Here is a 27018-nt window from a genome sequence, read left to right as displayed (position 1 = left end):
AGATGGATATTGAAAGGAAGGATTAACAGATTTTCTTTTGCAGAACGCTTTGGTCAGGCATTTGTAATTGTGTGGTAAAAACAGTATGAACCACATCCAGATGGATCAAAACATTCGAGACCGCAACAAAGAGTTTGGAATCATTTTTCTAAAAAGTACATTTCCTTTGTTTAAAAACCTATTAATTCAAGAGATTGAGAAGAGACCCAGCATTTTTTTGCCTAATATACAGGGGCTGATGTCAGAGCTCTGTGCAGGACACTGGAGTTTCTTTAAACCGAGCTTTGCTTCATGTCTTTATAGTGAACTGCGGCTCAGTAATGCTGAAACAAAGGAGGGGCCTTCCCTAACTTGTTGCTGCAAAGTTAGAAGCATACAATTTCCTTTGTACAATTGATTTATTACAGTTGTTAGTTTTTATTATTGTGCCTGAAACACATGAATTGAATAATAAGAAGGGGCGTCCCAATACTTTTGTCCATTTGGTATGTATACACTGATTAGAACATTAAAACCACCTCCTTGTTTTTACACCTACTGTTTATTTTATCAGCTCCCCCATACTGTATAAAAGCACTTTGTAGTTCTACAATTACTGACTGTAGTCCATCTGTTTCTCTACATACTACATACTTTTTTTAGCCCCCTTTCATGCTGTTCTTCAATGGTCAGGACCCCCACAGGACCACTACAGAGTAGTTATTATTAAGGTGGTGGATCATTCTCAGCACTGCACCTCACCTTTAAACACCTCACTGTCACTGCTGGACTGAGATTAGTGAACCGACCTAAAATGTTCAGCCAACAGCGCCCTGTGGGCAGCGTCCTGTGACCACTGATGAAGGTCTAGAAGATGACCAACTCAAACAGCAGCAATAAATGATCGATCGTCTCTGACTTTATATCTACTAGGTGGACCAACTAGGTAGGAGTGTCTAATAGAGTGGACAATGAGTGGACACGGTATTTAAAAACTCCAGCAGTGCTGCTGTGTCTGATCCACTCATACCAGCACAACACACACTAACACACCACCACCATGTCAGTGTCACTGCTGAGAATGATCCACCACCTAAATAATACCTGCTCTGTGGTGGTCCTGGGAGAGTCCTGATTATTGAAGAACAGCATGAAAGGGGGCTAACAAAGTATGCAGAAAAACAGATGGACTACAGTCAGTATTTGTAGAACTTCAAAGTGCTTCTATATGGCTTCTATATGTATCAACATCCCCCCCTCAGACGTGCTTATTGGCTAAATAGCCAACCGACTGAGATCAGGTTCTCTGTGGGGTTCTGTTACGTTAAGGACAATAAGTACACAAGCACTAAATACACCTAAAATTTCTTAGTAATCCACCCTTTATTTATTTATTTATTTATTTATTTATTTATTTATTTATTTATTTATTTATTTATCAAAAATGAACTTAGAAAGCATTAATATTAAAAACAGTTTTATAAGAGTAATATGACACTTTAGCAGCTCTAATAGAAAACCATTATCGTGCCAAATTTAAATCCAATAAAAACAAATCACTAAAATCTGTTATTTATCCTCTTCATCTACATTCTCTGATTTCACCAAAACAGCTGAAGGTTTTTCTTGCACAATGCATGAAGTGCTCATGTTATCCGTCAGCTCAGTTTGAACCAGACAGAAACAGACGTGGCTTCTGTAGCAGGACGTTGGAGCGCTCAGCGTCACTCACACGTGGTAGCAGCCACGTCACAGAGCCGGAGTGTGGCACTGAAGAAAAGCAGCACCCCGAGCTTCTCCCAGACCAGCTGATCATTAGCACCACTTATGCTAATTACACCCATTCATGCCCCCAATGGAAGCATTTAAAGAGAATATAATGGCACCTTATTGAATCACACCATCATTCTTTTTTCCTTTAAGTACTCTCATCTAAAGCCTCTTTGTGAGGGTCTATTAGCTGTTTCCACAACAACGTTATCCTGATTCACCCCAGATGCTGGGATTTTAATGCCTTTGCCCTGGGTGATTTTTCTGCAGTGCCCTTATGTTCAATATTTATCTTACCAGAGTCAGAACCAGTGTCAGTTTTTCTCTTTCTACATTTACGTTTTTAGTATTTAGCAGATGCTTTTATCCAAAGCGTCTTACAGTACTGTGACAGTATACTGTCTAAGCAATTGAGAGTTAAGGGCCTTGCTTAAGGTCCCAACAGTGGCAACCTATCAGTGGTGGGGCTTGAACCAGTGACCTTTTGATTACTAGTCCAGTTCCTTATCTACTAGGCCACAAAGACATTTACATTTTTGGCATTTAGCAGACACTTTTATTGAAAGCGACTTACAATTAACATTAAATGCAATTCTATCAATTAAGGGTTGAGAGCCTTGCTCAGGGACCCTTGGTGGCAACTTGGTGATGATGGGACTTTAAATGACTAGTTAAGTACCTTGACTGCTAAGCTATGGCTGCCCTGACCTGCTTTGCACTGTAAAATATCCATATTTTTCTTTTATTTTTATCAACTGCTTTATCCTGGTCAGGGTCATGGCGGGCCTGGTTCTATTAGGAACCACTGGTCACAAGATAGGACGCCTGCAGAGGGCACAAATTCCTTGCAGGGCTTCAGCCACCACCCTACCTCAGACCCAATCATGTATGTGTACATTTACATTTTCGGCATTTAGCAGACGCCTATATCCAAAGCGACTTACAGTACAGTTACAGTATACAGGCTGAGCAATTGAGGATTAAGGGCCTTGCTCAAGGACCCAATAGCAGCAACCTGGCAGTAGTGGGGCTTGAACCAGCAACCTTCTGATTACTAGTCCAGCACCTTAACCACTAGGCTACGGCTTGCCCTGTGTAGACTCTCTGCAGGCCAGTAGCACCACTGGCATTCAAATCTTGACCTCAGCGTTAATAGGTTAGCAAAATAGAGCACTGCACTACTTAAGCACCTTGAGAGCTACAAGTACTTACCCAATTTAGAAACAGTGTAAGGTAAAATAGTACTTTAGGTGCACTATTTAACTCAAATGTGTTTTTGCAAAGTAGGACTCATACAATTCTGTACAGTGGGTTGGCACGGTGGCTAAGTGGGTAGCACTGTTGCCTCACAGCAAGTGGGTTTCCTCCGGGAGCGCCGGTTTCCTCCCACAATCCAAAGACATGCAAGTGAGGTAAATTGAAGATACAAAATTGTCCATGACTGTCCATGACTGTATTTGATATAATCTTGTGTGTAATGAGTAACTACCGTTCCTGTCATGAATGTAACCAAAGTGTAAAACATGATGTTAAAATCCTAATAAACAAACAAACAATTCTGTACAGTACAATTTTCCTTGACTGAGAATAACCGCCCAAATTGTTAGAACAGGTACAGTTACTGTTATTTAAAAAAAATAAAAACTGAAATTAATTTGTTTTAGTGTAAAGAATTAAAAGTCATTGGAGTCACAGTTTGTGTCCTTGGTAGCATCTCTGATTTATTATAAAACAGTCCTATTGCATCCACTACCGTATTTTGAGTTGCAGTTTGAGGTGTCAGGATCATCTGTCCTCAGAATCATCCATCCTGTCTTAAGCGCTTTGTGTCGTCTAACTACGGATCTGATGTATCTCCACAACCTTCAGAACAATCCCCTCTCTCCCCCCTCCCAAAAGATTGTCATATTTCTTGATGAAATTCTCAGCAATCCTTTTATTTCCCACTTTGCTCCTTGAGTCTGAATCACAGCTGTCAGGTTTTTTATGGCCGTGCACAAACAGAGGCCATCCCCTGTGGACAGTCGTGTGTTAAATCTTGCACCGCCTGGCTTCTCCATCTCGCGGAGGGCCGTGATTTAGCTCTGGATGCCCATTGTTGTGCACTTACGCACTTTGGTTCATGATGACTAGCGCTGGTAAGACGATAGTTTTGGTTATTAGCGCTGGGAAGATTAGCTTTTAAAATGCAGTTGAAAGTCCATTTATGTGATTGATGGGCGACGGGACTAATAAATCTGAGCCTCTTGCGACGAGGGCGGGCCCTGTGCCATTCTTTATGTCTGTCAGGAGACGTGGAATTGTTAAAGTGGAGTGAATCAGAAACTCATTTTGCCTGGTGATTGCAGCTTTGGTTGAAACAAATGTCAGGCTCATGCAGTAGAGTAGCACATCAGAAAATGAGGGTAAAGCACTGTTTATTTAAACCGAAATTCATTTGTTCTGGTGTTAACACAATTAAAAAGAAAAGTCAGTGGAGGTGGGAAGTGGACATGATGAAGAATGAAGTACACACATCCTGAGATCTTTACTCATTTGTGTCATCTGATTTATTATAATACCATATACATATGAATATAAAAATTTTTTATTAGGTCATATTTTGCTAATTGTAGACAGAACATAATTGAATGATTTTCATTGTTCAGCTTTTTACACTTAAATAATTTATTTAAATATCAAACAAATAAAAAATTATAAAAAAAAAGATTTATAAATTTTACTGTGTGGAGATATTTTCTCATGGGCTCAAGTCACCTGTTTGTGTTTGTCTGGTCATTATTAATCAGTTTTGTCTGAAGTTTTAAGATTGTTTAAATTGAAACACTGTGAGGAGTTTGCATGTTCTCCCCGTGTCTGCGTGGGTTTCCTCCGGGAGCTTCGATTTCCTACCACAGTCCAAAACCATGCAAGTCAGGTTAATTGGAGACACTGAATTGCACTATAGGTGAATGTGTATGTGTGTGTGCCATGCGATGGACTGGCGTCCCGTTTAGGGTGTTACTGTGTGCCTTGTGCCCATTGAAAAGCTGGGAAAGGCTCCAGCACCCCTCGTGACCATGATTGGATAAGCGTTTAAGAAAGTGAGTAAGTGAGTAAGTGAATGAGTGAGTGAGTAAGTGAATGAGTGAGTGGGTGGGTGAGTGGGTGGGTGAGTGAGTGAGTGAGTGGGTGAGTGAGTGAGTGAGTGAGTGAGCGAGTGGGTGGGTGGGTGAGTGAGTGAGTGAGTGAATGAGTGAGTAAGTTTCTCTTATTTTGTATCATAATAAAGACTAAACGTCTTAGTTAGATATCTAAGTTAAATATCTATATCAGTCAGACCTAGAAGATGTCAACATTTAAAAGAATAGAAGAATCTAAACAAACAAACTGCTCTTCCATGTCGGTACAAAGACTAGTTAACACAGCTGTACAGGTTTAATAAAGAAACCGAAAGAGAATAGATTATATGATGTTGTTAAATGGTGCAGTTCACCAGGGATCTGCTTTGATGTTTTGGGGGAAACAGATTTGGTTTGGGATGTTTTGGAGGTGGAGGGTGTTATTGATGGTCATACACGCCTCTTGCGACATGTTTAAAGTCACCAGCTGCATATTTACGATTTATACCAAGAGTCTTAGACCCCGCTACTCTCTTTGTATTCTTTTGCTGCACAACATCCAAGCTTCTGTGGTATTGAATGAATCTAAATTAAAAAAATGACATTTTATAATACAATCATTAATTATCATAATCATAAATTTAAGTTACTTAAAATGGTTTGTTGAAGTAGAATCTTAAAATCTTTTAAACTTATAGACAGAAGTATTGGGACACCGTTTCTGATCACTGATCTTATATGTTTCCACCACAGCAATTGCCAAAAAGTGTAATTAAATCAGCTATCCAAAGAAAATTATATGCTTCCAACTTTCAGTTTAGGGAAGGCCCGTTCCTGTTTCAGCATGACTGTGCCCCTGTGTACAAAGCAAGCTCTATAAAGACATGAAGAAAAGCTCAGTTTAAAGAAACTCCAGTGTCCTGCACAGAGACCTGATCTCAGCTGTACTGAACAGCTTTGGAATGAACTGGAACATCAGTTGAGGTTTTCCTGACCAACATCAGTGCCACTCATACAAATGCTCTCTTATACTACTGAATGGACACAAATTCCTACAGACTTACTTCAGAGTCCTGTGAGAAGCCTCCTCAGAAGAGTGGCTGTTGTAATTGCTGAAAGATCAGATAGAGGTCACTATATTTTAATACCGTCTATCTATCTATCTATCTATCTATCTATCTATCTATCTATCTATCTATCTATCTATCTATCTATCTATCTATCTATCCATCCATCCATCCATCCATCCATCCATCCATCCATCCATCCATCCATCCATCCATCCATCCATCCACGCATCCATCCATCCATCCATCCATCCATCCACCCACGCATCCATCCATCCATCCATCCATCCATCCATCCACCCACGCATCCATCCATTCATCTAATCACCCACACATCCATCCATCCAACTAACCATTCCTCCAACCATTCCTCCACCCCCCCCCCCCCCCCCCCCCCCCATCCATCTATTTAAATCAGATGTCCAGCAAGCTTTAGGCCATATAGTGTATGAAATACTGTCATGTTCCCACCCACAGTACTCCAAATATCCAGTATAAAACTTAGTTTGAATGATTTGGTTTGCAGTACCACTGCTGTATTTCGGCGTAGTTAAAACTTTCCGGGGCAAAAAACCACCTCAAAAATATAAAACAAGACTCAGATTCGGACCACCCTGCATGTACAGTCCCTCATCCTGCCAGTCCTGGCACATAGGAAATCCGGTCTTACGCTGACCACGATGTTTGACGTTTACTGGACTTCTCTGGACATGCAAAGTAAAAGCACATGGTTTGTGGAAAGCGTTAGCATTGAATACTGCTGTGTATTGTTCCTTAGAATTTAGTTTTGCTCAGCTTAGTGTTTAATTCTTGTTTTGTTCTGTAAACCCTTCATATAGTTGATGCACCACAGTCAAAATAAATCCCATTCATACACAGCCTGAGACTGGTATGCAGTGATCGATTGTATATTCTCAGATTTGGACAGTAATGTTATGGATCATCTTTGTAGTACTGTGTTTACTATATCATTTATGCCCGTTAGCCTCCTCGTGTCTCATTGTGTTGGTCTCGCTCTGAGCTGTTATCGACAGAAGACAAGACGTCAGTGCTGTACATTGCTTTTAGTACCACAACATACAGTGCTGAACCCCTTCTCCGCCCGGCCCGAATTGCACAGGCATTTGCTGACTGAGACACAACTACACACCCTCATGATTGATGCTAAACTGCGCCTCACCCCTCATTGCTGTCGGCTTAGTCTCCGGAGTCTGATTTCCTGACGTTCATAGATACGCTCACAAGCTTTCGTGTGGCTTTTTTGGGATGTGATCCTGTCGTAACACTTTAATCTGTTTAGTCTCAGGTCTCAGTGTTATGGCAGGGTGTGGAGAGCTCGGTATAATCCCGCCCGTAGCTTGAGGAGGCTCTTGGAATTCAGCCTTGTTTTCCGATGGAGGCCTCGTGTTGCTGGCTGAGTGGGACGCCTGGTATTGTTTTTTTTTCTTCTTCCAGTCCAGAGTTTGTCTTTGCGGGAACATGAAGGATCTTTTCTGCCAGTCACTGTAAGCAGGAAGCCACTTGTTTGTTATTGTTCTTTGTGCAACAACATGACATTTACTGCAAACAGTGCAGATTAAAGGTATTTTAAAGTTCCCCCAAATTTGTTTTGGAGAGCATAACTTATTCTTCTCAGTACTGAGTAAGACCCTGTTTGACATTTGGGTTTGGTGAATGACAAAAAAATGTTATTTCCTTTAAGACATTTCCTTAAACACAACGTTCACTTATTTATTTATTCATCCACAAATAACAGCTTCATTCTGATCAGGGGTAATTTTAAACCCTAATGGAATCATGTAGTTCTTCTTCTTCTTTTTATTTATCTTCCTTCTACTCATCCTCATCCTCATCCTGCAATGAACTGGTGTTTTGTCCAGCATACTCTTGCCTTCACTCAGTGTTTCCCAGTGGAACTGCCACAGCCTTGACCAGAATGTTGCCGTTGATGAAAAGTAAAAAAAATAAAAATAAATAATAATATTAGCAGTAGTAGTAAGAAAAAGAACAACAACAGTAATAGTAATAATAAGAATAATAAGAAGAAGAAAAATAAATAATAAATAAATAAATAAAATAATAATAATAAAAATAATAATAATAATAATAGTAATAATAATAATAATAATAATAATAATAATATTAGCAGTAGTAGTAAGAAGAACAATAATAATAATAATAATAATAATGAATAATAGATAAATAAAAAGTAATAATAATAAAAATAAATAATAATAATAGTAATAATAATTATTTATTTATTTATTTATTTATTTATTAATTCATTGTCTATTTTATCACCGCTTTATCCTGGTCAGAGTTTTGGTGGGTCCAATTCATTGGGCAAAAAGCAAGAAACACTAGTCAATCACGGGGCAGACAGGCACACACACACACACACACACATACACACACACACACACACACAAAAACCCCAAACAAACTGGGGAACCCAGGCTCTTTTTGCTGTGCTAACCATTATTATTGTTATTATTGTTTTTATTATTATTATTATTGTTTTGTTGTTTGTTATTATTATTATTGTTGTTGCTACTTATTAATTAATTAATGTATTTATTTATTCGTATATTTGTTCATTTATATATTTTTTTATTTAATAACCACAGCACATCCTTGCCACTGTGCCAACCATTATTATTATTATTGTTATTATTATTGTTATTATTATTATTAATATTACTATGATTATTATTATTATTATCATTATTATTATTGTTGTTATTACTATGATTATTATTATTATTATTACTATGATTATTATTATTATTATTATTATTATTATCATCATTATTATTATTATTACTATGATTGTTTGTATTATTATTTTTTTATATTATTATTATTGTTGTTATTATTACTATTATATTATTATTAATATTATTATTACTATTGTTGTTGTAACTTATTAATTTAATTAATTAATTAATTAATTAATTTTTTTATAAAAATAATTATGGTCCAGTTGTGTATTTCTGTTCATGTTCCTCATAATGAAGATAAACCACATGCAGAAGTTGCTGGTTGTCTTCAACCGTCTGTTCGTCAGTTACCAGCATCACTCTATGCCAGCATCTCACCAAGCTCCCGTCTCAGCAGATTACTTACAGTGTTCTTCTGCACCTCTGGCTTTCTTTTCTCTTTCATTTATTTCTCTAGAAAACACTAAAGCATTTAAAATATCTTTGTCCTGAGCGCAGTGGAAATGAGCTGCACTTAGTAACCTGATGCTGGCCCAGCTCTTAATGGTCTACTTTAGCTGTGTGCAATAAAATTAGTCCGGGTCCCTGCTAATGTTGGAATAATCATTTACAACGATGGTAACCACATGCCGACGCTGCTTTTTTTCATTTTCTCTTTCGGTTTCTCTTTCTCTCTTTCTCGTATTTTTATATCCCTGCTAATACACCGGTATTAATAATGAATAAAACTGCAGTATTTTGCAGGTTGCTTCAGGGCCTCACGAATCATTTCGATGAATATTTCAGCACATTATTTTAATCACGGCTGGGGGTTGCACCAGTTGTTTTATTAGCCCGGGCTGGGGGCTGTGGTGAGACCTACCCGACCCCCCCTCTCAACCCCGCGCTGTCATTAAACCCCATGCTGTCTGCATGTGCTCTTGTACCTCTCTGATTTACTAGATTTGTTAAAAAGTGCTGAAGGAGCGGCAGGGCTGGAGCATTTAGGGGAGGAATTTGATGCAGTGTTTGGTAATGGGGCCGACTGTTATTTATACGCGTGCTGCCGCTGGAGGGGTTTCGTGCTGCGAGGGCTTTATTGGGTTTTAGGACAGATTACATCTAACTACATACATGCATACAGCCTGCTGCACTTACACTGCTTCACCTCCCACTTTTTACATCTGTTCAGAGGGTCTAACATAAATCCTGCACTCCAGATCTCAGAGGCAACCCGTCATCAAAGTGCACACGTTTCAAAAGATGAATTAATTAATAAATAAATCGGTTATTTAGGTTCTTGGTTTTTGTTTCTTTACAGTGTTTCAGTTTAAATGATCTTAATAAAAAAAAAAAAATGTATACTGTTCAAGGCCTAGTTGAAACATTTCTACAGTCCCAAAGCTATGTAAATGAAATTAGCACTAACACTTCACAGCAAGAAGGTCCGGGATTCGATCCCCAGGTGGGGCGATCTGGGTCTTTTGTGTGTGTAATTCTCCCCGTGTCTGCGTGGGTTTACTCCGGGTGCTCCGGTTTCCTCCCACAGTCCAAATACATGCAAGTGAGGTGAATTGGAGATACAAAATTGTCCATAACTGTGTTTAATGTAACCTTGTGAACTGATGAACCTTGTGTAACCAGTAAATACTGTTTCTGTCATGAATGTAACCAAAAGTGTCAAACATGACATTAAAATCCTAATAAACAAACAAACAAATGTAAATGAAATAATAATTACAAAACTATGTGATTATTTTATGCTTTAATTTTTGCTTTTTTTTTGGTCAGTGCCCTGGTTGGTCACACTTGGTACAAGACAAGCTTAAAAAGAATGTCAATTTAACTTTAATTAATTTATTCCTTTTCATGTCATTTTCTCTTTTCTTCTTTACAGTCAGCTCCATGATTTCTGGCGTCTGGACTACTGGGAGGACGACCTCAGACGGAGACGCAGATTCGTCCGTAACCCGTTCGGCTCCACCCACTTGGACATCACGTGCAAGTCACTGGAAGACTACGGTGAGTAATTTTACCAGGAACCAATTAGAACGTCAGAGTTTGGCTCATTGTTCACGGATTACAGTCCATGACTTACAGTGACTTCAGTGTTTCATGAAGGCGGCACATGTTCCAGTATGGGAGGGTCACTCCTGTCCAGTCTGAGCTGTATCCGGATCTTTGGAATAGTTGCTGCTCTGAGAAGCAGTTCAGGCTGATTTGTACGAGTCTCTGATGAGATGTGTTTCATTTTTTCTGGTTTAGTTACTTTGACGTTTCTCACATTGACCTGTTCGGCGCTGCGGCTCTGTCCAGCACACAATGTCGATTTGAATTTGTTACACAACACTGACTTTTAAAATCAAACGGATCGATACCATTACCCAGTCCTGGCTCGGCTCCTCCGGGTCCTCCAGCATCAATAAGAGAGGGAGGAGAGCAGATCTTCCCATTTACCAAAGCAGAGCCTGATCCTTAAACAGAGCATTTGTACCAGTGAAGAGGTGAATTAAAATATTTACATTAAAATTCCTTTAATGGGCTGGTTGTTGAGCAAAATGTGGCAAAAATGTATGTAGACACCTGGAAGTGAGCTGGACATGGACATGTTGCACAACACATTCCACCACAATAAACATAAATACAGACTTTGGCTTACTTTGTGGTTATAACAGTCTCTACTGTTTCTGAAAGGCTTTCCACAAAATTTTGACGAGGTCGAATTATGTTTTTGCAACTGTTAGCAGTGGGTGTGACTAAAACACCTGAACTCAATAATTAAAGGAAGTGTTCACTTTTGGTCACATGTATATGGAATAAATGTTTTATTTACAGCGGTACCCTGAAACTCAATGTCAATTGGTTCTGGGACTGGCGTTGTTTAAAAGGCGTTGAGTTTTAAGGTATTTTTTCCCATAAGGATGTTTGGGAAACCTGTTAATGCGTTCTATGGTCCTGTGGACTTGCATATATTTTAGATTTATGTAAAATAATGTTGTTGTTTTTGACACATATACACTGAAATAAACACAAATAAAATATAAAAACACTGAAATAAAAAGCTGATTCTTACAATTTCTCAGAACCTCGAGCTGTAACACAAGTTTAAAAGTGAAAGGGTATAAATTTCTCGACGAAGGGTGTTGAGTTTCAAAGATTTTGAGTTTAGGGGACGTTGGGTTACAAGATATTTGTAAAAGTGTATTTATTATTGTTTAATTTAATTAAAACTAAAGTAAAACTTATTTTAGTTAAAATGATTTTTTAATTATCTAAATTGGTAAATTCAAAGGCAGTGGGTTTAGTTTGACTTTAATCTTTGTTTTTAAATGTTCAGTTTGAATTCGTTGTGTCTGGGCTCTGTTGGTGAACTTTAATCCCCCTTTGTCATTTACACACACCCATTGCTGCCAGACACATAGTTTACATTTTTGGATTTAAATTTTTTATTATATTTTTCAGTCAATCTCAGATTAACATTGTGTTTTCTGAGCCAACGATAATCATAACCCCAAAAATGTACTAGCTCACTAGTATGCTTGGGAACTGGGAGCATTGTGATTGAGGGCTTGTTGAAGTCCTGGACTTTCTTTCAGCCTGTAATGACAGGAATAATTTACGACCCTGTCATGTCAACAAAATCGCCAGCAGTTCAGTATGAACAACTTATAATCACAGAGGAAGGGAAGAGTCAGAGGAACCTCTGACATGTGATGATACAGAAGAGAGGCTTCAACCCTGAGTTCAACTCTAAATTCAGTCAAGGACTCAATAAGCCACTGAGGACCAGGACTTTAAGAGTTCAAGTCCCAGCTGTGTGAATAGTTAAGTGTTTTTGTTAATTTAAAGGTTCTTGTAATTGACCTCTTTGAGATTTGGCATTATTTTCTCAAGTATTGAGCAGCCGAGTCATTTAATGAGATATTTGTTGTACTGAAATCACAGTGATTATATTCCATTTCTGGAAAAGTTGGGACATTAAGTCAAATGCACTTAAAAAAGGGGCTGTGATTTGTTTAACTGACAAAAATACAAAGAAAAGATTTTAATAATTACTGACCAACTTAATTGTATATTCTAAAAGTAATCAAATTTAGAATTTAATACCTGCAACACGTTCAAAAAACCTGGGACAGTCACAAAGTTTTTTCCGTACATTTTTTTTATTATTATATTTTTTACGCATTTCTTCTCCCCTTTTCTTCCAATTTAGTGTAGTCAATCTGTCTTCTGCTGCTGGGGATCCCCGATTTTTTGCAGTTGAGGAGGGTATATCACTGCTCACGCCTCCTCCGACCCACGTGCAGCCCTTAACGGAACCCTTTTCCACCAATGCCCTCTGCACAGGCACCTCTATCAACCAATCAGGGTCCTTACACAGTGTTTGAAGACCCCGCCCACATAGTCCGTCATCCCTCCCTGCAGGCACTGCCAATTATGCCCACTAGATGGCGCCCAGCTGACCGGTGGCAACGCCGAGTTTCGAACCCAGGAGTTCAGAATCTCTGCACTGGTGTTCTAGCGGAATAGCCCGCTGCGCCACCTGGGTGCCTTAAATTTTCATAACTTATAATATACATTTTTATATTTATATACTTCTATTTTTATATTTGTACACATATATATATTTTATATTTCTATATTTTTTTGTCATTCTCGCTGCTGTTACAATGCAAATCTTATCTTAATGAGTGCAGAACTGACAAAATATTGTGAATATGTTTGTGCTTCCAAACTAGCAGTAATCACTCACTTTCTTAACCGCTTATTCAATTAGGGTCGTAGGGTGGTGCTGGAGCCTGTCCCAGCTTTTCAATGGGCACAAGGCACACAGTAACACCCTGGATGGGGCGCCAGTCCATCGCAGGGCAGACAGACATACACACACCCATACACACATCCATTCACCTACAGGGCAATTCAGTGTCTCCAATTAACCTGACTGTATGTTTTTTTAATTGTGGGAGGAAACCGGAGCTCCTGGAGGAAACCCATGCAGACACGGGGAGAAAGAACCCGGACCGTCAGTGCTACCCAACAAGCCACCGTGCCGCCCTACTTCTAAACTAGCAGTTATAATAATAACAATTTTATTAAACTGCTTTATCATGAAAGACCAGAGATAAACACAATCAAGAATAAGAAAAGAAAAAGACACACAGCTGCTACGACACCATATGTAATTATGACATAGTACAATGCAAGCAGTTAAAGGCAGTAAAGGACCTTGCTCAGGGGCCCAACAGTGGCAGCTTGGTGGTGGTAGGGCTTAATTCAGCAATCTTCCAATTACTAATTACTAGTCTAGTACCTTAACCATCAAGCCTCCACTGCTTTCCATTCATAACTTTTTCGCACCATTTCTTGCTGCGGTGCAGTTGGCTAGCTTCATAACAGAAAGGAAATTGGAGCAGTTAGCTATAGAATCAGTGCATTTAAATAGGAACATTCCTACGAGAGACGTCATCAGACTCCACAGCTGTGTTTGTGACACGATGGAGTTAGGTGGTTTTGCGGAAATAACCACTAAGGAGAAACGTAAATACAGCTTCATTCTCTTAGTTTCTGGAAAGTATAGACAGTGATGAATCACTCTGATCAAATCGCTGGCATCTGACTAAAGTCTGAAAGGCCTGAATGTATTCAGAATGGCATATTTTCAAACGACTTGTCAGATGACCAGATGAGTGCTCTCACAGACTTCCGTCTCCTTCACGAGTGAAAAGACGTGACTGCATATGAGAGTTGTTTCATTTTCATTGGGAAAATGGAATTGCTATCTTAAAAATAACATTATTATGTCTATTAACGTGTGATTTATTATCATTTTCTTTGGCTGAATTGAAAGCTTGAACTTTAATAAGACCCCAAACTCTCAGACTATTAAATAAAAAAGCCGACCATGTGAAGTTTTCACATACTTTACTAGAACCTATTACTTCTTTGCTGCTGGTCAGAAAGCGTGTTTGTGGGAAAAGTGTACTTTAAAACCTCCCCTCTCTGTCTATTAGCCGGGCTGACAATATAACGAGCCGTATCGTCCAGGTTTCAGCCCGCGATCACTTCTCCCCTCTGCGGCCGTGGCCAGAGTATATTGTTAGCAGAGTGGAATTGGGCAAGCATGAAATGGGAGCTGGGTTAATATTGATCCTGCTCTTTAACTGCCTGTTCTGCCTCCAGGTGTCCTTGCAGTCTCATTTTCAGGTGAGCGCTTCCATCGTGACCCACCGAACCCTGCTGGACAGAGATCTTTATAGCTTGTTAAGGCAGTGTGTAAAAGTGTGAGTGGGGGGGAGGGACTCATCATTACCGTATACCAAATTCACCCTTTTTTGACCTTAGCCAGTAACTGTTGGCTTGGTTTTAAACGTGAAGTCCACATAGAAAAAGCACTTTGTGCCACAAAGTTTAGAAGTAAAATTAAAGTAGGACTGCTCGAGCCGTCTTCTTTCTTCCAACTCAAAACATTAACGTTACACGTACATTTTTGTTCCTGAGTTTTAGGACAAACACCAAAAAAACTAAACTAGACAGTGAATGCAAAAGATTTTAGGCATGCTGCATGTTTTTGGACTGTGTGAGGAAACCGGAGCACTCGGAGGAAACCCACGCAGACACTGGGAGAACATGCAAACTCAGCACAAAAAGGACCCGGACCGCCCCACCTGGGGATCGAACCCAGGACCTTCTTGCTGTGAGGCGACAGTGCTACCCACTTAGCCACTGTGCCACCATGTGTAATATTGCAGTATTGGAAATTATTTCAAATGACCTTTAACGACAGCATTGATAAAACAATTAAAAAAGTATGAACTTTTGGTAAACTGGTTAATAATTAGCATCCTTGGCTGAAGCTACATGAGAATGTAGCTTATTACTACCGACCTCTAGTGGAAATCCTAGCTTTATTCAGCCTATACCCGTATTTCTGAAAAGTAATTAGCTTTTAATTATATTGGATTCTGTTTATATTTCCATTAATGAACTGCTTCTGCTACTAGTAATGAATCTGAACATAATCACTGGTTATTTAATTAACAGTGATCGTGAAAACGTTATTACAACTTTCAGTTTTCCTCCTCACTGCATTGATGTGAAACTTCCTGCTGATTCATTCCTTTGTTTTCTGGCAATTTGAAGCAGATTCAGAAATCTCAACCAGACAACAGTTTGCAATAACAACGGCTTAGAAACGGAAAGAGAAAACGAATGTAGACAACAATTGCTTGTGCCACCTTTCAGAATGGATCACATCTTGTTTGAATCTCCAGATCTGACGTTCTGTTTGTTCTGGGAGCGTGGTGGTTTTTTAGCGACCAGTCCTGGCTTTAAATGTGAAATGCTTTATGTATGAGTAAAACTATTACAAAAGCTCGCCGCCATCTCTGGTTTCACTGAGCGCTGTGCAGCTTCTCTCTAGAGTATTAGGAAACAAGAGGAACGGATGCCGCCCATCCCGGTCCCTGTGGTGTGATAGATGAGTCTTGATTCTTAGGCATTTTAATGGGCTTGCTTAAGATCAGCAGAGGAAATTCATCCTTTCTGTGGAATGATATTTTAATACACTGAATAGCAGTGGGACATCTTAAAAATGTAAATAAATAAAATAGGAATAAAATGTATCAGGAGCTGTTGCTGCATAAGCTGATCATTATTATTATTATTATTATTATTATAGATTTTTTTCATTATATTGTAGAATGGTGGGACTGTAAGCTAATACTCACTCACAGAGAAACATGCTCTTTGACCATGGGTAAGGCTATAAAAGTATTTGGCCAATGAAAAACAAAGCCCCATAGCTCCAGTAATATATAAAACATGGGCTCTTGGCCACAATATTATGGCTTTAGTGTGAGCCGTTTTATCTGATCCAGATTGTACAGTAAAGGCACTGAAAGCTCGGATATATCTGCCTTTAACACTGTAAAGTATTGTTAACACAGATTTTACTCTTGTAAAGGTGTTTCTATTCCTTTGTGGGTCACAGATGAAAAATAAAATCTTCTTGTACTCCTAGGGACTCTTTCTTAGCACCTAGTGTTTCTGGACAGGCTCCAGACCCAGACGACTCTGATCAGGATGAAGTGGTAGTTAAAAGATGTTCTGCACAATCTAAAGCTTTATCTTTTTGACATTAAGTACTGAATACCAAACTGTCATCGTATGCTGAGAGAACATTTTTCTCCTCGGTCAGATGCATTGGGCACCCTCAATTGCTTATAGACAATATACTGTCACAGTATTGTAAGTCGCTTTGGGTAAAGGCGTCTGCTAAATGCTAAAAATGTAAATGTACATTTTAAAATGCACCATAATGCATAGCTGTGTGTGGTTGTGTGTAGATTATCTCAGCCAAATAAAGGCACTAGCAAGGGTTCCTGTCTCTCACAGCTGTTTCTAAGCTGGTGCCAATGTACAGCTCGCTGGACTGTGGATATTCCTATTCTTATTTATGGTCCAGCAGCTTCTTTTTTGTCATTTTCCCCACATGGATTATTAAAGTGTTCTTTGTTTTTTATTGGTTCTTGGGCTACATCTTAAAATTCAGAATTTCCTTTCAGCAGGTGACAGTTCAGTTTGTATTTTAGAGCTTGGCAAAGAGATCACTGTGTGATTAGCTGATTCACAAACGTGAAAAAAAAAAAAGTCATGCTCTTAAGTAAAATGCTGTTACTTTTTACAGGCAGTCAGGTGGCGCAAAGTTCTATACGCTAGCCCACAACATCTGAGATCCGAGTTTAAATCTCGATGGCTGCTATTGCCCAGCCTGGTACCTACACAGACATTATTGGCTATGTTTGGGAGAGGAGTTGGGGGCAAAGCCCTGGGATGGATTAGTGCCCTGTCCTGGACGTATTCTTGCCTTATGCCTAGTTTTCTGGATCATAATGATCATTTTATAAACCCTCAATAAATTCTTATTTTTTTCAGAAATCAGTGTAATTCAGAAATAATTAGTTTCAGAAATCAGTGTAATTCCAAGACTGCATGGCTTACATGTCTCTTTCAAGTGCTTGTAAACATTTGACTTTAACTTCATGTTTATTTACACTGACCATACATAACATTATGACCACTGACAGGTGAAGTGAATAACACTGATTATCTCTTCATCACGGCACCTGTTAGTAGGTGGGATATATTGGGCAGCAAGTGAACATTTTATCCTCAAAGTCGATGTGTTAGAGGCAGGAAAAATGGGTGAGTGTAAGGATTTGAGCGAGTTTGACAAGGGCCAGATTGTGATGGCTAGACGACTGGGTCAGAGCATCTCCAAAACTGCAGCTCTTGTGGTGTGTTCCCGGTCTGCTGTGGTTAGCATCTTTCAAAAGTGGGTCATGGGCGGCCAAGGCTCATTGATGCATGTGGGAAGCGAAGGCTGACCCGTGTATTCTGATTCAACGGACAAGCTACTGCAGCTCAAATTACTGAAGAAGTTAATGCTGGTTCTGATAAAAAGGTGTCAGAATACACAGTGCATCACAGTTTGTTGTGTATGGGGCTGCAAAAGTGGGAACCAACACAATATTAGGAAGGTGTTATGCCTGATCTGTGTATTTGCATTGATTTGCTTTATTCCTCTTCTAGCTTGTTTCAGCTTTACGTCTAGTTCAAGACTTCTAAATAACATTGTGAAGTTTAATGTTAATTCTCTGTTTCCCCCCTTATTGTTTTCCATTTGTTAGGAATCATTTTCCTTTTAAAAACAACCAGGTTGAATTTTCTTCTAGTCGTCTGCTGCATCTTACAAATCATATTTTGACCTCATATTTTGGCCCAACTCTGTTCCAACTGTTAATGCAGCAAAAATGATGTTTCACAGAACTAAGCTCTTAAGTTTCACTTTACGTCTTGGATCCATTGGCGTTGTCTGACTTTCTGCCACTTTCTCCATTTCCTCTAAGCATTCCTGCTTTTCCCACACTGATGACACTGATGAAAGCTTCCCAGATAGGAGAGAGTAAAGGAAAAAATTTGTATTTTTTCCCACCTCCCGTAGTAGCTGCATTGACAGTTCATTCCAGACTTATAAGACGGTGTACAGTGCAAAAGCTGAAGAAGGCCTTAAGCATTCTGCTGAGAAGAAACATGTTAAAAACCTGTCATGTACCTTTACATGTCTAATAAGGAGTTAATATCACTCTTTTATTCTTTCTCTATTGAGTGTTTCTGTTTCAGTTGCTCTGACAAATCTGACCTTAAAGCAGACAAATCCACATGGACGTCTGTGAGCAGTGATGTGTGACAGGCTTGCCTGCAGTCTCTCCTCCTAAATAATTAGAGGCAGCGAATGCTTATGTGTGTGTTTTGTCTTTAATTTTCAGAGCAACAGGAAGATAAACCTTTAGCTTTTTTAATTGTGGCACACCAAATAGTCTTAGGACGTCACATCTTTAGTTCCCGTGGTTTAAGCCTTTTTCCAGTTTCCTCTGGCCTCATGTCAGTGGATGAAGGGGTTATTTATAATTGCTCCTAGTTATGAGTGAGAGGAAAAGACAGAGACTAAGTGCCACTAAGCTTTTTGCTCTCGCTTTAAGGTGCAATTTCTCACATTCTGGGGATAAAAAAACTTGCGTGTCATGTTTGAAATAGAACTGAAAGAACAATTTACATACGTCCATAAAAAGATGCAAATTGCACCTGTCTTTATCATGCATGTGGAAATGAAAGAGTTTCAAAAAAGAAATTATGAAACTAAAGATGATCGTTGAGTCTCATTCCTCTCAAGGTTTTTTCCTTATAATATACACCGATCAGCCATAACATTAAAACCACCTCCTTGTTTCTACTCTCACTGTCCATTTAATCAGCTCCACTTACTTTGTAGCTCTACACAATTGTACAATTACTGACTGTAGTCCATCTGTTACTCTACATAGATGTCATTGTCACTGCAGTGCTGAGAATGATCCACCACCTAAATAATACCTACTCTGTAGTGGTCCTGGGGGGTCCTGACCATTAAAGAACAGCATGAAAGGGGGCTAACAAAGCATGTAGAGAAATAGATGGACTACAGTTAGTAATTGTAGAACTACAAAGTGCTTCTATATGGTAAGTGGAGCTGATAAAATGGACAGTGAGTGTAGAAACAAGGAGGTGGTTTTAATGTTATGGCTGATCAGTGTAAGTTGCTTTGAGAAAATGTCCATTGTAAAAAGCACTAAACAAATGAATTTGACTTGATTTGACTTGCAGGCCATGAGAAGGATGATGTGTTGAAAGGAAGGAAGGGATTCCGGAGCCATGCGGTGGTTAGTCAGAGCCCGGAGGCTGAGCTGATGCTGGAGGGTGAAGATGATGCTGTGAGCCTGCTGCAGGACAAAGACATGGACAATCTAGCAGGTGAGCCAGCCAAAATATATTAACTTTAGTTGCTCAGTATCAGCCTCTGTTATTTATTTATTTATTTTTAGCTTTGGACTTCTGTAACAAATTAGTTTAAAATACCTACTACACTGTTGCATGTTGCATTTTGATATCCCTTGACTTGTGTCATAAGAATGGCATAATTATGCTATTATATAAACATATGTTTATAACTTTAAAATTACATAACACATATGCTCGGGTGGGCCAGCGGTCTAATCCGCTATCCTGTCACTGCTGTGACCTCGAGCTCTCAAGTTTGAATCTAAACTCTCCTATTGGTTGGCCGGGCACCTATGAAGTCATGATTGGCTGTGTCTGAGGGTGGACGGAAAGAAGAGACATCATGGCATGACTATACATATGTGACACTGATCCCTGTGTGAACCCACTTCGGGTGTGTGAAAAGAAGCGGTTCGCATATGTTAGGTACAGCTCTGTGTGGTCAGGGTCGGGGTTTGCAGCAGTGAGTAATGATGAAAAGGGAAAATGCATAAAAGGAACAACATAATTCTTAAAAACAAACATTTGTCAAAACACAGCTTAAGTCAAAGTTTACACACTTGTAAGGGACATTTATACTTTTTGTGACTAAATAATTGAAACACGTTTATTAATGTTTATTAAAAATTGGAAAAGCCATGAACCACAGACAGTTTGTTTCGGTAGCCAAGACTCATTGATGCAAGAGAAGTCAACACTGTGACGTCTGTTCGGGACCAACAGAAGGAAAATGAAAGAAGGTCAGCTGGTCCAAGGAACTCATGTGGAAGGCTGGGCATGTGTGCACTGTTAACCCGCAGAAATATGGCACCAGAATACACTGTAGGACGATCCAACTCATGACATATACAGGTGTTCCCAATGTTTTGGAAAAGCTTATAAAAGAAAACGGGATAAAAATAGGAAAGTGGCCCAGTTACCCATTTCTCTGCTTTTTCAGTCACTGACAGTTTATTGCATCTTTTACACGTGACTAGTAACTTTTGGTGGTTCTGCGACATGACATGACATGACGTGAGATGGACGAGCAAAGCGGGTGTAATTTATTTAGCAGTTGAAGCTAGTTGTTATGATGTGTTTGACAGGCTGGAGCAGAGTGTGTTGATCTGGACTGTGTTTCTCTGATGCTCTCTCGAGGCTGCTGAATGTTTGTTTATCCATCCTCCAACTCAGATTTTTTTTTTTCCTATTTTGTATTTTTCTTTCCTTTCAGCACATTTCCGTCCACGAGTCTGTATCTCCAGAGGCAAGTGGGGCTATTTTTAAAAACAAACTCCACAAAGACTGTTAATCATGTAAATTAAGAGTTGGATTGATTTACTATGAAAACGATCACATCAAAACTGATCATTGTTCATTCAGTCTGAAATGAATCAAGCATGACTACCAGTCAAGCTGCCAATCATTAATGCCTAATAATTCCAGTTATCACTTTATTTTTTTAATCTATGGTTTGTTAAAAATAGCCAGAACAGAGCTGGAAAGGTGTCAGCGATAATTAGAAGCAGTCTGGCATATTTTAGATATACTGTAATTAGAATAAATGACTGTACTGACGTACACTGTAAGTCGAAAATGAACCTCAGTACCTTTTGCCCATAACTCTGTCAAATGTTTAAATCAACTTTAAAAGTTCTTTCACTGTTGCAGCACTAGATCACAATAAATAATTCATTTATTTCTGATTGGCCATAAACTGATTGATCCAGTTTCCTTAGAAATTTGACAAAAAAATGTCAATTTCATCATACAAATGTGCTGCTGACAAATCCACCGCAATTATTTTATGCTGAAATTAAAATGAATTTATGTAAAAAATTCATATTACAAGGAATAGTGGCTGTTTTAACAACAGTAAGGGTTCTATCTTGTATAAAAGTGACCACTGAATGTAAACGCCACAATTAATCCAACATCCAGAATCGGGGGATGCATGCAGGTTCATGTGTAAATAATATACCACTATAATCTGGTGTTTCATGATTGTTTACTGTATTTAAAGTTGCCAAAAATGCCAGAAACAGAGTCATCCAAGTTTCCTCCCAGTTGAAGTGCAGCTCTGCTGAGCCGTGGGTGCCAGCTTGCTGTGGTCAGTACACATAACTCATAATGACAGATGTAAGTTATTCAAAGTTTATTCACAGCTCAGATGTGGATCAACAAGTGCAGCTTTAATGAATGTGCTTTACTTTACTGAAGACAGTCCGGTTGTGATGTATCCTGATCTTCACAGCCTGTACGTTTTTAAGTATTTGCTGCATTAAGAAGCCTTAACGCCCCCTTCTGTCTCTTATTTTTATTTATTTATTTATTTTTGTATCTATTGCTGCATTTTTCCAATCTAGTCGTATCCAATTCGTATCCAGTTGTATCTTTCCTCTACTGTTGCAGACCCCAACCCTAGACGAGAAGGGCTGTACCTTATGCCCACCCCCCCTCCAGACACGTGAAATTACTAAGTGCTTCTTTTTACCTGCCAGAGACAGGTAGAGAGAGAGCAGTATAGCATACAGAGAGTCACACATTGCTCTCTGTTATTGACCATCCTTGTTTGGTTGTCATCAATTAGCCAGCAGAGACCACAATTGCAGCAGTAATGAGGATTCCCTTCAAGCATCCCACCGTGTGCTGTGAAAGTTGTTGTGTCTTTCATTTATTACTTTATTTCCATTAATTTGGCCACCTTATTTATTTGCGGTTGTCACCTCATTTTGTTAGTGACTACAATGTTGTTTTTATCTTGGTTAAATTATTGGACTTGGGTTCGATTTTTCTCTTGTGAGTGTGTGGCTTCACCTCGAGCTTTAGTAGCAAGGTCTGACCTGCCTCATTACAAAAAACACTAAAAAATTCCTGATCTGTGCTAAACCCATTTGGGACTGAATGTGTGTTTTTACTATAATGCCAATTCAGACATTCAGGTCCTGTAAAGCTGAAAGCCTGAATATATTATTCATATTATTTTTTAACTGTCCTAAAGAACACGTTCAGTTCTAATTCAGGTTAAACGTTTGTACTCCTGAGTCTCCTGAGTCTCCTGACCATCAGGGGAGCTGTGCTGGCTGACTGAGGTTTCAGCAGATATGAAGTGCACGTTGAGACTGGGCTATGGCGTTGGTGTTTTCTGGTACATGTTATTGCTAGCTGAAATGAGTGAAATAGAAACTGCAAAAGCCCTCTCTCATCACCAGTGGGAGGAGCTGTATGTGTAAGCTGCCAATCAGAGCTCAGATTGGGCATTTCCTGTCCCAGTTATTAGTCCTCAGGCCTTATGGGAGACACCCAATGTAACAATGACCACATGATTCCAGTGGACATGAAATGTATCTCTGCTTGTCCCACTATCTCCTGGTCAGGGTCATAGTGGGAATGGTGGTACACTATGTGCATGGCATAAACACATCCTGAAGTAATGAATGGGTAACCCCCACGCCCCAACATCCCAACAACATATGTTATTGCTAGATTTTATCTATAATACGAAAATTGTTTCAAATAATATTTAAAAAATGATAACACTCAGTGACTGATTATTCAGATTATTACTCAGTGATTGATTATTAAACATATGAGCAATTTAGTGCAAAAAAGTAAATTACAATTATTTGCTGCACTTTTGTCCAGCATGATGCTATAACAGTGACATTACATGCTTATTTTTAGAAGGAAGGGATGGTTGTCTAGATGGTGACATTAGATTTTTGCTGCACCCATCATCAGTAACAAATCCAAAATTATTATTATTATTATTGTAGTTGTTGTTGTTGTTTATTACATGGCAGCAGGTTCCTTAGTATTATTATTTATCATAATAGTAGTAATAACAAAAACTTTATTAAATGCACATGTAAGCATTATTAGCATAAATATCAAACATTCTGAATTTCTATAGTATAATAAATCCTGCAGTAGATTACAGATGTCTGTTCTATTCCGGTTTGATGTTAATATGCTAACACTAAATAACTAACTAACTACAAAAAGCTTTCAAAAGGGATTAGTGATAATCCTCTTTCCTTTCTTGTTCACCACCTGCTCTCCCTCTTTTTTTATTCATTCTACAATGATTGAGAGTATTTTGCAGTATTTTATTTTTTTGCTTTCAGTCAACAACAACAAAAATATTATTATTAATTATAAAAACATGAATACTACTTTTACTACTACTACTACCATCAATAATAATAATGATAATAATAACAACAACAATAATAATAACAATAGTAGTGTAGTAGTAGTAGTAGTAATAGTAGTAATAATAATAATAATAATAATAATAGTAGTAGTAATAATAATAATAATAATAACAATAGTAGTATAGTAGTAGTAATAATAATAATAATAATAATAATAATAGTAGTAGTAGTAGTAGTAGTAGTAATAATAATAATAATAATAATAATAATAATAATAATAATAGTAGTAGTAGTAGTATTAATAATAATAATAATAGTATAATCAAAGGGGATGTATTATATATTTTGATATATAATTAATTTAGTATTATAATTACGGGTGATATTTATAGCAATGTAATTAGGTCAGTATTATCAATAATAGAAACAATAAAGTGGTTAGATTTGTTTGTAAATTTGTTGTAGTAGAAATAGTAATTCAGTAATTAAGTATTTAATACAGTAGGGTTGTTATTAGGTGAGCATTAGTAGTAATACTAAGTAATTATTAACAGTATTAATAGTGTTGTTTTAGATAAGTAGTAGTAGTAACAGTAATGTGTTTATTAGGTAAGTATTAGTAGTGATAGTAATGTTGTTTTTAGGTAAGTATTTGTAGTAATACTAATGTTAATAGGTAAGTATTAGTAGTAATAGTAATGTTATTAGGCAAGTATTAGTAGTAGTAATAGTAATGTTATTAGGTAAGTATTAGTAGTAATAGTAATGTTATTAGGCAAGTATTAGTAGTAATAGTAATGCGTTATTAGGTTAGTATTAGTAGTAAAATAATGTTATTAGGTGAGTATTAGTAGTAATAGTAATGTTAATAGGTAAGTATTAGTAGTAATAGTAATGTGTTATTAGGTAAGTATTAGTAGTAATAGTAATGTTAATAGGTAAGTATTAGTAGTAATAGTAATGTGTTATTAGGTAAGTATTAGTAGTAATAGTAATGTTAATAGGTAAGTATTAGTAGTAATAGTAATGTGTTATTAGGCAAGTATTAGTAGTAATAGTAATGTGTTATTAGGTAAGTATTAGTAGTAATAGTAATATGTTATTAGGTAAGTATTAGTAGTAATAGTAATGTTATGTGAGTATTATAGTAATGTTAATAGGTAAGTATTAGTAGTAATAGTAATGTTAATAGGTGAGTATTAGTAGTAATAGTAATGTGTTATTAGGTAAGTATTAGTAGTAAAATAATGTTATAAGCGGAGTATTAGTAGTAATAGTAATGTTATGTGAGTATTAGTAGTAATAGTAATGTTAATAGGTAAGTATTAGTAGTAATAGTATTGTAACTGAAGTGTTGAGGTCAGTGTTACTGGTGTTTAGTGAAGCTCAGTGTCACTCAGGGTGTAAAGGAGGGTGAGTGAAAGTCCACAGGGATCTGAAACCCAAATCCTTGTGTAATCTCACTACTGTATACAGCCCATAATTGTCTGTGGACTCTAGATTAAGATTGATGAGACGTTAAAGTGACTCTCTGGAGTTTAACGCGATCAATCCCCTTCCTAAATTCAACAGAGGTGGTGAAGAGGAACAAGAGATTGGGAGATTCTACCAAGTTTATTTTTAATTGGTCGAAAAGCCACCTTAATTATCTGAGAAGAGTTCAGTAGTTTCAGTGCTGAATGTTTTGTGTAGTTGAAATTGGCGATATGAAGAACTGATTGGATCAAAGGAGTAAAGGGAATAAACATACATGTGTGTTAACAGCTGCGATTAACCTATACATTTAAGTAACATTTAGATAACAACATCAACAACATCCAACAACAATGTTTTATATATATGTTATATATTATATTATATATATATATTTGTAATATGAATACATTATGCATAAATATTGCACTTAAAATCGGTTTTTAAATCGGTTCGATTTTTAATTTTAGCTTCAAACGTTAAATATGAGGTCAATACCAAAAGTTGAGGTAATAATTATTGCATGTGTTTATACGTTAATATAGTTTTAGTAGTACATTAGTATATTATTAGTATTAGTATTACATTAGTATAGTATTAGTATTACATTAGTGTAGTATTAGTATTAGTAGTACATTAGTATAGAATTAGTATTACATTAGTATAGTATTAGTATTACTTTAGTATAGTACTAGTATTAGTAGTACATTAGTATAGTATTAGTATAGTATTAGTATAGTATTAGTATAGTATTAGTATAGTATTAGTATAGTATTAGTATTAATAGTACATTAGTATTCGATACAGAAAATAAAATAGCTATTTGATAATAAATGTAATTATTTACATTATTTATTATTGTTGTTCATTGTTTAAATTTAGTGTGCGCGCTTTAGCAGGTCAGTATTTATAAGCAGATGTTGCTCCAAACGACTATATAACAACATCTGTTCTTCGTGTCACTGTGATGCTACGAACAAATAATTTTCTGCATTCGTTTTTTAAAATAAGTTAAAAATAATAATCAACGAGTTTATAGCACCGCTGACATGTTAATCAGAATAATTCTGTGAAATAGTTGATTTAAGGTGGGTATTATGTTGTAAGGTGTGTGTGATGTGTTTTGCAGGCCCGGTGCTGATGAGCACCCCCGCACAGCTCGTGGCTCCGGTTCTGGTAGCGCGCGGAACTTTGTCCATCACCAGCAGTGAAATTTACTTCGAGGTGGATGAAGAGGATCCGGCCTTCAAGCGCACCGATCCAAGAGTAAGTTCCACTGCTTTATTTTATTTTAGAAGAATTACTTCCTTATGTAGTTTATGTCTTTTTATTTCGTTTGCACAAATTCACAACGAGCGTGAATTATAGTGCCGCTTTAAATGCGACAAATGCACGTTTTTATTAGCATGTGTATAGT

General features: G+C 37.6%; 1 protein-coding gene across 2 annotated transcripts in view; it reads left to right on the top strand.

Annotated features, from left to right (window-relative positions):
• The window catches only part of nbeab (neurobeachin b), a 322601-nt gene that overhangs the window by 179475 nt on the left and 116108 nt on the right, over positions 1-27018 (top strand). For both annotated transcript variants that reach the window (XM_063016272.1, XM_063016273.1), the window contains 3 exons: positions 10514-10638; positions 19819-19965; positions 26731-26867. In XM_063016272.1, the coding sequence (XP_062872342.1) occupies positions 10514-10638; positions 19819-19965; positions 26731-26867 (409 nt within the window). The remainder of the gene's footprint in view (positions 1-10513; positions 10639-19818; positions 19966-26730; positions 26868-27018) is intronic.

The sequence above is a fragment of the Trichomycterus rosablanca genome, chromosome 20, assembly GCF_030014385.1.
Source record: "Trichomycterus rosablanca isolate fTriRos1 chromosome 20, fTriRos1.hap1, whole genome shotgun sequence".
In the NCBI taxonomy this organism is placed as follows: Eukaryota; Metazoa; Chordata; class Actinopteri; order Siluriformes; family Trichomycteridae; genus Trichomycterus; species Trichomycterus rosablanca.
The sequence above is the reverse complement of the archived record's forward strand: the minus strand, read 5'-3'. Positions and strand labels throughout refer to the sequence as shown.